Source organism: Apodemus sylvaticus, chromosome 3 (genome assembly GCF_947179515.1).
Source record: "Apodemus sylvaticus chromosome 3, mApoSyl1.1, whole genome shotgun sequence".
In the NCBI taxonomy this organism is placed as follows: domain Eukaryota; kingdom Metazoa; phylum Chordata; class Mammalia; order Rodentia; family Muridae; genus Apodemus; species Apodemus sylvaticus.
In genome coordinates this window covers 154995658-155008329 of record NC_067474.1, presented here as the reverse complement: position 1 = coordinate 155008329, position 12672 = coordinate 154995658, and the positions used below count along the sequence as shown (strand labels likewise).

The following is a 12672-nucleotide window of genomic DNA, read 5'->3' as shown; positions in this document are numbered from 1 at the left end:
AAGTTAAAGTGCTGAGCTAGGTTTTCGACATCCCCAAAGACTTATGCAGAGCCAGCTGACCTTACCACCCCCTCTGATGGAGGAAGAGGAGCTCAACCATTCTTACAGTCACCACCTTAGACTAAGGATGCGCTCTCCTTACCCCTCACTCCCCCAGGACCCTCTATAGTCTGAGCCTTCTGAGACACCGGGACTTCCTAGATTCTCCTAAACTGTGTAAGGTTTCCCCGAGGTAGGCTCCCTTCCTGAAGCGCAGTGACATCTGAAAAGCCTGTTTCTCTCTCCCACGTGAGTCTCTGAGCTCTGAATGGTGATGTTGGTGATGACATTTAACCACAGCAAGGGACTTTCCACGCATCCACGCTCTTCACTGTAAGCGCTAGGCCCTGGACAATGTATCACTTAGCCCATCACACATCTTAGAAGACAGATTTTATTATAACCCCTGCTTTAAGGATGAGGGAAACTGAGCTAGAGAGAGTCTCCGCTCGGAGCTGAGAACCCCAGTCGCACTCGGGGACCCAGTCCGCCGGCATCTCTGCTCTATCCTCGGATCTGTCAGGGGAGGAAGAGAACGAGGGAAGCGGATGGAGGTATGGATGAGTGAATGAATGAACGGTCTGTTACGGGGGTGGGGGGTGTCAGTGCGGCTCCTGGTCCGGGACACATCCAGGTCGCCCCCACGCGGCCGCACTACGCCCACCCGCCGCGGCCGGCGCGCGGGGTCAGGGGGCGGTGACAGCCCGGCGGCGGGGGCGGAGATGCCACCAGCCGCAGTGTCACCCAGCCCCGGAGGCGACTCGCGCCCCATCTGCCACGCGGGTGCATGGCCACCCCTCCGGGCCGCTCCCGCCGCTCCGGGCCCCGCGGCGCCCTCCGCCCGGGCCTCCCCTCCCCCACACAACCGTCCCGGCGGCCCCGGCCCCCCCTCCCCCCGCCGCCTCGGTCCCGCCTCCCGCGACTTCCGGGCCGCCGGCACCGCCCCTGCCTCACCTGCCATGTCCCGAACCCCACCGCGGATGGAGGTGCATCACGGCCGCGAGAAGGCCGGGGGCAGCGCTTCACAGCAGACAAAGGGCGCCGCCATGTTAGAGCCGGGCGGAACCGACCTCGCTGGCTTCCCGGCTGGGACTTCCGTCGCTGGCGCGGCGCTCGTCCGAGGTGCGCGGCCGGGCCGGCACGCGCATGCGCCTCGACAGCCAAAAGTTCGTTAGTGCACTTCTGGAACGGAACCCACGTTAACCCTTGGCTTTCCGTAGATCTGCAGCGGCACTTACTGTGCACCAGACGACGCTGTGTTAGTACGCTCTTTACAGTTCGTTGTCGCCTTCCTCACATCACGCAGCCGAGTTATTTCTCCTCTCTTTTGAAGGAGTGAAAACTTAGGTGCTAAAAGGATTAGTCGCACATCTTTGTGACAGAGCAGAGATGTGGACCTGCTTGTGACTCCCGGTATGGTTTTGGTAATATTTTTTGCAGTATTAGGGATCAAACGCAGCAACTTGGACTGGATAATAAATAAATGACTCAGTGGCCCAAGTGCTTGTTCGCTAAGCAAGCATGGGAGCCCAAGTTCTATCTTGAAAACCACATTAAAAGCCACGGGGCTGGCAGGAGAGATAGCTCAGGGGTTAAGAACACTTTTGCTCTTGCAGAGGATTTGGCTTCATTTCCCAGCACCCACATGGTGATGCCAATTTCAAGAGATCTGATGCCCTCCAGTATTTGCAGGATTTAGGCACACATATGGTGCACATGCATACATGTAGGCAAAATACTCATAAAATTCAAGTAAACCTTACATAAATAATAAAAACATCTAGGAGTGGTGCATATCTGTAATCCCAGGAATTTATTGGCCAGTCAACTTATCCTAAGGAGACCTCAGGCTTCAAGACCGGTCCTGAAGGTTGGAAGTTAGAACTAAAGGTCAGCCGGGCAGTGGTGGCGCCTGTCTCAAAAAAAAAAAAATGTAGGTCAGCCCGGGTGGATTTTGTATTTTAATCATTATGCCAGAACTGCAGATTATTAATGGTTATTTATAATTTCACTGAACACTTCCCTTTTTTGAGGGAGGGCTCGATACAGAGTTTCCCTCTGTAGCCCTGGCTATTCTGGAACTCAGTCTATAGACCAGGCTGGCCTTGCACTCAGAAATCTGCCTGCCTCTGCCTCCCAAGTGCAGGAATTGAAGGCATGCGCCACCACTGCCCAGCCAGTGAAAACTTTCTAGCCAAATGTGCTGCACACCTCTAATCAAGGAAAAGACATCTTATATAACACGACAAAATAAATGAATGAGCCCTTACCAATTAAACCAGCAGAAACTCACAGGGTATGGGCACAGCTGATTTGAAGAGGATAAGGCTGGGCATGGAGCAACCTGAGAAGAAATCTCAACACGGAGGAGGCAGAGGCCAGAAAATCAGTGCAAGAAGGCCAACCTGTGCTACAAATCCATGAAAGGAAAAAAAAAAAAAGCTCTGATTTTTATTGTTTTTTTTTCCCACATGCCTTTCCTGCTTTAACAAGCAAGATTTCTTTTTTGTGTAGTTGGTTTTGGTTTTTCAAGACAGGGTTTCTCTGTCTAACCCTGGCTGTCCTGGAACTTACTCTGTAGACCAGGCTGGCCTCAAACTCAGAAATACACCTGCCTCTGCCTCCCAACTGCCCGGCTGCAAGATCTCTTTTTTGTTAGTTGGATTTTTGATTTTTCACGTTGTTGGCCAGTAATGAGGTCTGATGCCCTCTTCTGGTGTGTCTGAAGACAGCTACCGTGTATTCATATACATAAAATAATTAAAATCTTTTTTTAAAAGAGATATTGGCAACAAGCAAAGGAAACATGTCTTAAATACTGCCCTTTTGTTTGCAGACTCCATTTTAATGATAGGGTGGAACTAAGTTCTAGTTCCCAGGCCCTAGGGGAGTTGAGGACTGACTACGCAATACCTGACCAGCTTCCTCTGTTTATCGTTTGTTCCCCAAAACATAATGGCATGCCTGTTCCAGAACAAGACTGTCCCTGACCCCAAAAAGAACAAATGGGGGCCGTGGTGGTGCACGCCTTTAATCCCAGCACATGGGAGGCAGAGGCAGGCAGATTTCTGAGTTCGAGGCCAGCCTGGTCTACAGAGAGAGATCCAGGACAGTCAGGGCTATACAGAGCAACCCTGTCTCAAAAACCAAGAAAGAAAGAGAGAGAGAGAGAGAGAGAGAGAGAGAGAGAGAGAGAGAGAGAGAGAGAGAGAGAGAGAACAAATGGATTTGATTGGTTGGACTGTAAAGCCTACATTACCATAGATAAAACTCTTAAGGAAAGCCCCTGCCCCTAAATCCTGATTGATGGAAAAATGTCACTATGACTTGCCACCATTGTTCCTGGCTTTTCAAGCTTAAAAACTCTGTAACACTCTGGCTTGGGGCGGAGTGGCAGGGAACTGTTCATCTCTCTGGTAAGCTCTATGGTTCGATGGATATGTAGTGGCTTGATTACGTTTTGTTATCTGCATTGAGCTGTTGTTTGAGCTGTGTTGGATCTAAGCAAAGACACAATTTCTCTGCGTAATCCTGTCTGTCTAGAATTTGCTCTGTGGACCAGGCTAGCCTCAAACTCAGAGATCTGCCCACCTCTGCACTGGGATTAAAGGCGTTTGCCCTTCCCAACAATAAACAAGATTCTTAAGGCTGGTGTGGTGACACACACCTGAAGTCCCAAACATCTGGAGGCTGAGGCAGGGGGAGAGAGCTTTGGAGGTTTTTTGTTTTGTTTTGTTTTGAGACAAGGTCTATATAGCCTAGGCTGTCCCGGTACTCAGAGTTCCACCTGCCTCTGCTTCGGAGTGCTGGGATTAAATGCATGCACCACCACACCCAGCAAGGTAGGGTTTTGGGTTTGTTTGTTTGGTTTTGGTTTTTTGTGACCGGGTTTCTCTGTATAGCCCTGGTTGTCCTGGAACCCACTTTGTAGACCAGGCTGGCCTCGAACTCAGAAATCTGCCTGCCTCTGCCTCCCAAGTGCTGGGAATAAAGGTATGGGTCACCACTGCCTGGCAAGGTAGAGTTTAAAGCCAGTTTAGCTACATAAATTTAATTTTTTTCATAAATTTAATTTTTAAAGGAGAAAAAAAAAAGGCTGGAAAGCTAAGCAGTTTAAGAGCACTTGAAAGAAAGAAACAAAGAAAGAAAGAAAAAAGGAAAGGCCATGACTGCTTCTAGGTAAGGTGGAGGAGAAGGTTTATTGTAAATAAAAGGGAGGGCATAGCCAGAGGCAGACACTTCTGGGAGAATCCTGAGAGGTCTTGACCTTGACTGTGGGGAGGAGGGGAGGGGAAGGAATCGGGAGGAACTGAAGTACTGCAGCCAGGGGGCCAGAGGTGCAGAAGGAGTAAGAGAAGGCACACAACCAAAAGGTCTGGATTAGAAAGCAAAAAGCAAGCCGGGCGGTGGTGGCGCATGCCTGTAATCCCAGCACTCTGGGAGGCAGAGGCAGGCGGATTTCTGAGTTCGAGACCAGCCTGGTCTACAGAGTGAGTTCCAGGACAGCCAGGGCTATACAGAGACAAAAAAAAAAAAAAAATCGAAAAGCATCCGGGAAAGGGCAGGCCGACTGGAGAGTTCAGAAGGTGGAGGGCGTGGCTTGCCGGCCTTATCTAGTAACAGGTACTGAGGGATGCTGGGAGAACCAGGCAACCAGGTCCGCTTTGATACTTTAAAAAGGCACCCCAGCCACCTCTGGATTCAGTTCCCAGTGCCCACTTGGCAGCTCATACCGATCTGATCCGCAGGCCTGCTTGAGTTTATTTTGGGCAGCTGTACACATGCGGTGCACATAAACTCACGCATGTGCGTGCGCACGGACATAAACTTTTTTTAAAAAAAAGATTTATTTATTATATGTAAGTACACTGTCGCTGTCTTCTGACACCAGAAGAGGGCGTCAGATCTCCTTACGGATGGCTGTGAGCCACCGTGTGGGACCTCAGCTCTTACCCACTGAGCCATCTCTCCAGCCCCAGCACATAAACTTTTTGTTTGTTTGATTTGGTTTGGTTTTGAATTTGGTTGGGGTTTTTTTTGTTTGTTTTTTGCTTTTGTTTTTGTTTTTTTCTGAGACAGGGTTTCTCTGTATAGCCATGGCTGTACACTCACTCTTTAGACCAGGCTGGCCTCGAACTCAGAAATCTGCCTGCCTCTGCTTCCCAGAGTGCTGGGATTACAGGCTGCCGCCGCCGCCGCTGCCACCCCCCCCCCCCGCCTCCCCCCCCCCCGACTCTAAACTTTTAAGGTGTAGACTTCAGCGGTATTTAGAGTTAGGTTTGCAGAGTGTTACAAAACAAATGTCTGACCTTTGACATTTAAAATGACAGCATTGTCATCTACACGGTTCATGGTTGAGAGGCACGTGATCAAGTAACCACAAATAATAAATAATTTGGGGGGGGGCAGAACCTTAACATTTGAAGTAAGTATGGTTGGATTTGAGCCGTTTGTATCTATTGTCTCAGGAATAACTGTGAATGCAGCCTTCAGGCAACAGGCTGGATACACCTTGCTAAATCAGTACAAAGTCTCCCTGAGCTCTGTAGCCTGTTCTGGGGAAGGGGAGGATTAGCCTCCCCTGAGTTGTAGGAGTCCTGCTTTATAGTGTGTGTGTGGGGTGGGGGGGGAGGGCAGGTGCATCAGCAGCCCAGGTTAGAAACACCTGAGGCAGTTAAGAGCCCTGACTGCTCTTCCATAGGTCCTGAGGTCAATTCCCAGCCACCACACAGGTCCTGAGGTCAATTCCCAGCCACCACACGGTGGCTCACGGCCATCTGTAATGGGATCCCATGCCCTCTTCTGGCGTGCATGAAGACACTGTCCTCATGTATTCTCATATCCATGAAATAAGTACATCTTTAAAAAATTCAAAATTCCTGAGGCTCGAGGTTGGTATCCAAAGCATGGCAAGAAGTCTAGGGATCAGAACCCTCAACCTACAGGACCTGACACTAACTCCAGATCTTCTGAACTGAACTGAACGGAACAGCCAGCTAGTGTCTGCTGCAAACCCGACCTCTCCTCGGTGTGAGGAGTCATTGGAGATGTGTGAGAACTCAGAATGTGGTGGGTTTTTTTCCCTTGTTCTGTACAAAGCCAGCAGTGGTAGGCAGGGCTCTTTTCCTGTCTCTCTGGTTTTCCTGTACCTCGCCCCACCTTCCTTTCTCATCAGGGAGAATTTTCCAAATTCCAGGACTCCTAGGATTAGATGGAGCTGCCCCATGGGATCCTGATAACCATCTCTCAAAGTCCACAGCCCCAATCAAGCTGGTAGAGCTCCTTCTAAAAAAGCAGGAACCAAACCACAGGGTCTGGAGGTTGGCGTAGGCATCCTTAGTGGGACCTCCCACCCACTCATTGAACATAGCAGTTCCCCGCTTAAAGAAGAACCTCACCTCCCTCTAAGGACCTGAGGCGTGTCCCCGCCCCCTTTTTGTGCCCCAGGCTGTCCTCTCGCAGGTGGCTTGGAGGTCATCATAACTTATGCCAAGCCAGGTCTGTCCACACATCCGCAACAAGCCCATTAAAAGAACTAAATTAAAAGTGGGTAGCGAAGAAAGATTTACTCAGTAGGCTCACACTGGGAAGTGGGACAGAGATCCAGCAAGCCCCTTGAGTTCCTCTCTAGGGAGCTGAAGTAAGATCAAAGTTTAAATAGAAGGCCAAAGACACACACATGACCAGGTCAAGATGGTCACATGCACCATTAATTCATCCCTGCCTGGGTGTTAGTTCATCTTGTCAGTCGACATCTCTCTTAGGGAAATACGTTTGTCCTCTGGCTGGTGTCTTTTCCTTAGTCGTAAGTATCCTGTTTTTAATACCTCACACTGGCAAAATGTGAATGCTTTTTCTAACAAACCAGTTCAAGGTATCTGTTAGAATAACTTAGATCTTGAGTAAGTGATTTAAATGTGGTTTAAAGGGCAAGAACTACTAGCGTAACTTACCTGTGTTCACAACAGTCAGGGGCCCGTGGTTCCGTATGATTTCCGTGTGTCTGAAATGACTAAGGTAACGCCATTTTGTTTGTTTGTTTGTTTGTTTGTTTGGATTTGGTTTTTTCGAGGCAGGGTTTCTCTGTGTAGCCCTGGCTGTCCTGGAACTCACTCTGTAGACCAGGCTGGCCTTGAACTCAGAAATCTGCCTGCCTCTGCCTCCCAAGTGCTGGGACTAAAGGCATGCACCACCACCACCCAGCAAGGTAACGCCATCTTGTTCCGACTCCATTTTGTGTTTGTCTAGACGGTTCTCAGCCTTCTGCTCCAATCCTCCCAATGGTCAGGTCAGCCTTAGTAACACATTTGAGATTTTCATGGCCTTGACCATGGTGCAGATGTATTAAACCACAATAAAATTAAAGTAAGTGAAAATATCTAAAAATATATAATTCAAAAGTAACTGCCATATCTGAAGTAATTACTGTGCTGTGCCAGAAACAAACATTTCAAGGTTACTGTGGCACTCATCTGACTTTAGTGTGAGTTATGGTCTTTGGACCTGCCGGGCAATGGTGGCACGTGCCTTTAATTCTTAGCATGGCTATCAATAAAAGGGACTCAAATTTTAGTAGGCATAATCAGCTTGTCAGTACTGGTTGTCAGTAACTATCTCATGTGGGTCCTTTCACAACCTTTTGGGCTTTCATTTAAAATCACCTCATTGATTTTAAATGAACCACTACATCTTGTAACAACTGGGCTGGAGAGATGGCTCAGCAGTTAAGAGTCCTGAGTTCAAATCCCAGCAACCACCTGGTGGCTCACAGCCATCCATAATGGAAACTCCTGAGAGGAATCTGTAAGCAGAAGCAGGTGGGTTGGAATCTCCACACAGTGGAGAGGTTGGAATGTTGCCCATCCAGAGCCTAATTACTCTATCATTGGGCTAAATTCCAGCCCTCTAGAACAGCCTTCGTCCTGTGTCCAAACTAACAGATTCGGACAATAAAAATTTATTGACATAGAGACAACTGGCATCCACCAATCCAAAAGCTAAGATGTTTAATCCCAGCACTTGGGAGGCAGAGGCAGGCGGATTTCTGAGTTTGAGGCCAGCCTGGTCTACAGAGTGAGTTCCCAGACAGCCAGGGCTATACAGAGAAACACTGTCTCGAAAAAACAAAACAAAACAAAACAAAAGCTAAGAAGTCATCAGATAGCATATTGAGCCTATAGAAAAATCCCCTCTCTCTGGTGATGTACCCTCCAGATGTATTTTATTTATTTATTTTTTTAAAGATTTATTTTGCTAGGCGTGGTGGCGCATGCCTGTAATCCCCGCACTTGGGAGGCAGAGGCAGGCAGATTTCTGAGTTCAAGGCCAGCCTGGTTTTCAGAGTGAATTCCAGGACAGCCAGGGCTACACAGAGAAACCCTGTCTCAAAAAAAACAACAACAACAAAAAAGATTTATTTTATTTCATGTATATAAGTACACTGTCCGCTGTCTTCAGACACACCAGAAGAGGGCATCAGATCCCATTACAGATGGTCGTGAGCCACTGTGTGGTTGCTGGGAATTGAACTCAGGACCTCTGGAAGAGTTGTCAGTGCTCTTAACCACTGAGCCATCTCGCCAGCTCCACTATTTTATTTTATTAGACTTATTTATTTGTTATTTTATGTATATGAGTACTCCATCTGCATGTACGCCTGCATGCCAAAAGAAGGCATCGGATCCCATTACAGATGGTCGTGAGCCACCATGTGGTTGCTGGGACTTGAACTCAGGACCTCTGGAAGGGTGGCCAGTGCTCTTAACCACTGAGCTGTCTCTCCAGCGCTCCCTCCCTCTGCCCTTCCCCCCTCGGATATATTTTAAACCTGCTTTGATTCGTGACTTTCTCTGTTTTGTAAAACTCCCGAAACTTCGTGAGATAGCTTCCACACTCAAACACGGAATTTAGGGTAACACAAATCTGCATGCTTCCCGGGCCGCACTCAAAGCGGCTCCCGGCTCCGGAGTAAACTTTTATTCCCATTCAGGTGAGAGCTGTGCCTTTTGTGTTGAGCCTGGTGTGGTGGCCTGCGTCAGTCCTTCTATCACTGGAAGGCTGAAGCAAGAGAATCAGAAGTTCAAGAACAGCTTGATAAGCTACTTGCTTATCAATACCCTTCCCCCCCTCCAAAAAATAAAGATGAATAAATAAAAAACCAAAGCAGCCAAGTAATGACTGGAACTGGGGGGATCGAGGCCTGGCTGAGAAGCTTCCAAAGAGCTATCCCACACCAGGAAGGAGCCGCACCGGGAAAAGATAGCATCTGCCTGCTAGGAAGCCTCTCCCCACACCAACAACCTGTTGTTATAATAACTTTTCAGATCAAAGGACTCCCCAAGGGCCAGAAGTCCCCAGGGTCCCTGATGACTATAAAGGGTTTGGCTCCAGGACCAAGCAGCTCTCACAGGTTCTGGAAGCTGTGTTCCAAAACATTTTCAGACAGGCACAGGAGCGCATGGCTTCCTCAAAGGACCCCAGGAACCAGAGAGCCAGCCTTAAGGATTCTAGTGTGGAGTCGACCTCAGGTAAGATGGGGCATCTCCCTGCAGAGGAAAAGACCAGCTGAGGGGCGGTGAGTAGGCAAGAGGCTGATGGCTGCGACCGTGGCTGCTGCCAGGGGGCTTCACATAGTCAGTGTATTAACCAGCAAACCAGAGCACAGAGTCCTCCGAGCTGGGGAAAAATCAAGATCAGGTAGGGAAGAGATCTGCAATATCATTTGCATACATGGTGAAGTTACTTTTTGTTGTTTAAATTAATTTAGTGTGTGTGTGTGTGTGTGTGTGTGTTGTGTGTGTGTGTGTGTGTGTTGTGTGTGTGTGTGTGTGTGTGTGTGTGTGTATGGTGTGTTGGGGAGTGTTTTTGTGTACCACGGTGGCACACACCATTAATCCCAGAGCCCAGGAGACAGAGGCAGGTAGATCTCTGCATTTGTGTCCAGCCTGGTCTACAGAATGAGTTACAGGACAGCCAGGGCTACACAGAGAAACCCTGGGCAGGGGCAGAGTGAGGTGGGGGTGCACACAACATGTGGTGGGCGGTGGCGGCTTCTCCTCTTCTTCCTCTTCTTCTTTTTTTTTTTTTTTTTTTTTTTTTTATTGAGACAGGGTCTCTCTAAGTAGCCCTGACAGTTCTGGAACTTGCTCTATAGACCAGGTTGGCCTCGAACTCAGAGATCCACCTGCCTCTCTACCTCAACCCCACCCCCACCCTCAGTGCTGGGATTAAAGGTGCACACCACCTCTGCCTAGTTTTTAGGTCGGTCTCAGAACAGCACGTCTTCCCAACTGCTGGGATTACACACCTGAGGCACCACACCGACAGGTCTGAAGCCACCGTGCTTTGGCCAGACGCAGTGGCACTCATTCATAACCCCAGAACCGGGGAGGGAGAGGCTAGAGGATCACTGAAAGGTCAAAGCCAGTCTGTCCAGTCTACGGACTGTGCTCTAAGACAGTCAGGCTGCACAGGAAACCCTGCTTCCACAGCAAATAAGTAGTATATAAATAAAACCCACAGGCTTCACATGCAGGCAGTGCTGCTCTGAGTGCTCCTTCCTGAATAAATTGTTTTATTTCATTTGTGTGCTTCTACCCCGTGCTGAGCTTAGAGCTCGGGGAAGCACGGTAGAAGCGCGGTAGAGCGGACCCCAGGTAGAGGACCTCGGAGATCAGTACACTCACTGTAGGGGAAGGTGAGGATTCTGTGGGGCTCCCTAAAGGCCAGCCCCACACAGGCTAGCTGACCCTCGGTCTCCTCCTCTACGTCCCCCAGCTTCCCTCCTGGATTTAGACCTTGTTGTTTTGTTATTTCCGGGATGGTCCACAAGCCTGCACGACAGAACATCAGGTCCCAGACTAGACCAATTGTGTGTGTGTGTGTGTGTGTGTGTGTGTGTGCATGCTCGATATATGGGCTAGCAGAGCATCTAAATCATTCCTATTTTTTTTCCTCTTTGAGACAGGGTTTCTCTGTGTAGCCCTGGCTGTCCAGGAACTCACTCTATAGACCAGGCTGTAGTCCCAGCACTTGGGAGGCAGAGGCAGGTGGATTTCTGAGTTCGAGGCCAGCCTCGTCTACAGAGAGTTCCAGGACAGCTAGGGCTATACAGAGAAACCCTGTCTCAAAAAAAAAATGATTTTTTTCATTTTATTTCATATAGAAGTATTTTACCTCTATGTATTTGCACCGTGTAGATGCCTGGTGTCTATGTATTCCCTGGAACCGATGTTACAGATGGTTATAAGCCACTATGTGGGTGCAGGGAACTGAACCCAGCCCTCCATCTCTCCACCCCTCTCCAGCATACCTTCCCCACCACCACCACCACCAGAACAGGATTTCTCTGTGTAGCCCTGGCTGTCCTGGAACTCATAGATTCGGCTGGCCTTGAACTCAGAGCTTCACCTGCCCGGCAGCTCCACATTACTTTTTGAGACAGGCTCTCCCACTGAACCTGGAGCGACTGATTTGACTAGGGCACCGGTAAGCAGGCTCCCAGAGGCTGCCTGTACCCACCCCGACCCCCAGCACTGAGACTGTCGAACTACCTGTGCCAACACCGACACCGCTCCTGGCAGTGCTGTGAATCTAGACTCATGTTTGTGCTAAAAGGACCAACTGCGCCATCTCCCCAGCCCCGAGTCCCGCACTGTGATGTAAGGATACTGCCTGGGCAGTTCGCAAGCAAGATAAAGCAGTACACACCCATGGGCTAGGCCAGGGCTCCCGGGGAGTGAGAGAGAAAGGGAGAACTCAAGGTTTAAACTTGGAGCTAACCGGTGGGGAAAGGCACTTGCTGCAAAGTCTGAGGACCTGAGTTCAATCCCCTAGACCCACAGGCACGAAGGAAGGCGAGAACAGACTCTACCAGTTGTCCCACATGCAGATCACGGCACACGGGTGCCTGCACACACACTTAGTCGGCTGTGCCAACCCAAGCTTCCGGCCCTTTCCTTTCAGGTATGCAGCCGGCCAGCCCCCACAGGGCGGTCCCCGCAGCACACGTCACTTTCCTTATCGACTGTGCAACTGGAAAACAAGTCTCCCTGGCAGCACCCACGGGGCCGCCCCAAGCACCGAGAGCCAACCAGGGACGTATCACCCCGCCCATGAAGACGTTTGTTATGTTCTGTGGAACAAACACACTGCCTGGGAGACCCCTTGATGGAGCCAAGGATAACTCGCCACCCTGCACAGGACCCGGGGCTCCAGAGTCCCTTCCTGCCAGCCTACCCGGTCCCCAGAATGATCCTAAAGTCAAGGGGAGCTCCTTGAAGGCTGGAGCTCCTGAGAAGCAGTCAACCCGGGAGAAGGTCAAGCACTCACTGAAGGCCCTGTCCTGTCTCTGCGGCCCGGTGGAATAGTTTGACAGGATCTGTCGGGGTGGGCGGGGCCGGGGCGGGGCTGGGAATGCGGGAGTGTTTGGAGCCTGAAGCTAAGAAGACACACTAGATGTACTGAAAGACATTAGAGTCAGTGTTGCCTCTGTCCTCTTCCTCCTCCTCTGTCATGCTCTCCCCTGGGGTCAGGCATGATGCCAACCAAGCACCTTCTACTTGTCCTGGGCGCTGCTGCTGCTGCCGCCCCGCCCATGACCCCGCCCCGCCCATGACCCCGCCCCGCCCCGCC

The 12672-nt window shown here is 50.0% G+C and overlaps 2 protein-coding genes across 4 annotated transcripts in view; one reads left to right on the top strand and one right to left on the bottom strand.

Moving 5' to 3' along the window:
- The window catches only part of Zbtb17 (zinc finger and BTB domain containing 17), a 20298-nt gene extending 19147 nt beyond the window's left edge, over positions 1 to 1151 (bottom strand). For both annotated transcript variants that reach the window (XM_052177939.1, XM_052177940.1), the window contains exon 1: positions 994 to 1151. The gene's annotated coding sequence lies outside the window, so the exon portion shown is untranslated. The remainder of the gene's footprint in view (positions 1 to 993) is intronic.
- On the top strand, positions 267 to 12672 carry Srarp (steroid receptor associated and regulated protein). Of its 2 annotated transcripts, none has more exons than XM_052177942.1 (3): positions 267 to 593; positions 9481 to 9566; positions 12004 to 12672. In XM_052177942.1, exons 2-3 carry the CDS (start codon positions 9497 to 9499, stop codon positions 12405 to 12407), a joined length of 474 nt encoding a protein of 157 aa, XP_052033902.1. In that variant the 5' UTR covers positions 267 to 593; positions 9481 to 9496; the 3' UTR covers positions 12408 to 12672. The 2 variants fall into 2 exon arrangements, with proteins under 2 accessions (XP_052033902.1, XP_052033901.1); XM_052177941.1 differs by having other exon boundaries at positions 9363 to 9566.

Excerpts from the sequence above, each read along its gene's own strand:
- Srarp (XM_052177942.1), top strand. The coding sequence starts at position 9,497 with ATGGCTTCCTCAAAGGACCCCAGGAACCAGAGAGCCAGCCTTAAGGAT. Across the intron at positions 9,567-12,003 it reads TAGTGTGGAGTCGACCTCAG|GTATGCAGCCGGCCAGCCCC; the intron begins GTAAGATGGGGC and ends CTTTCCTTTCAG.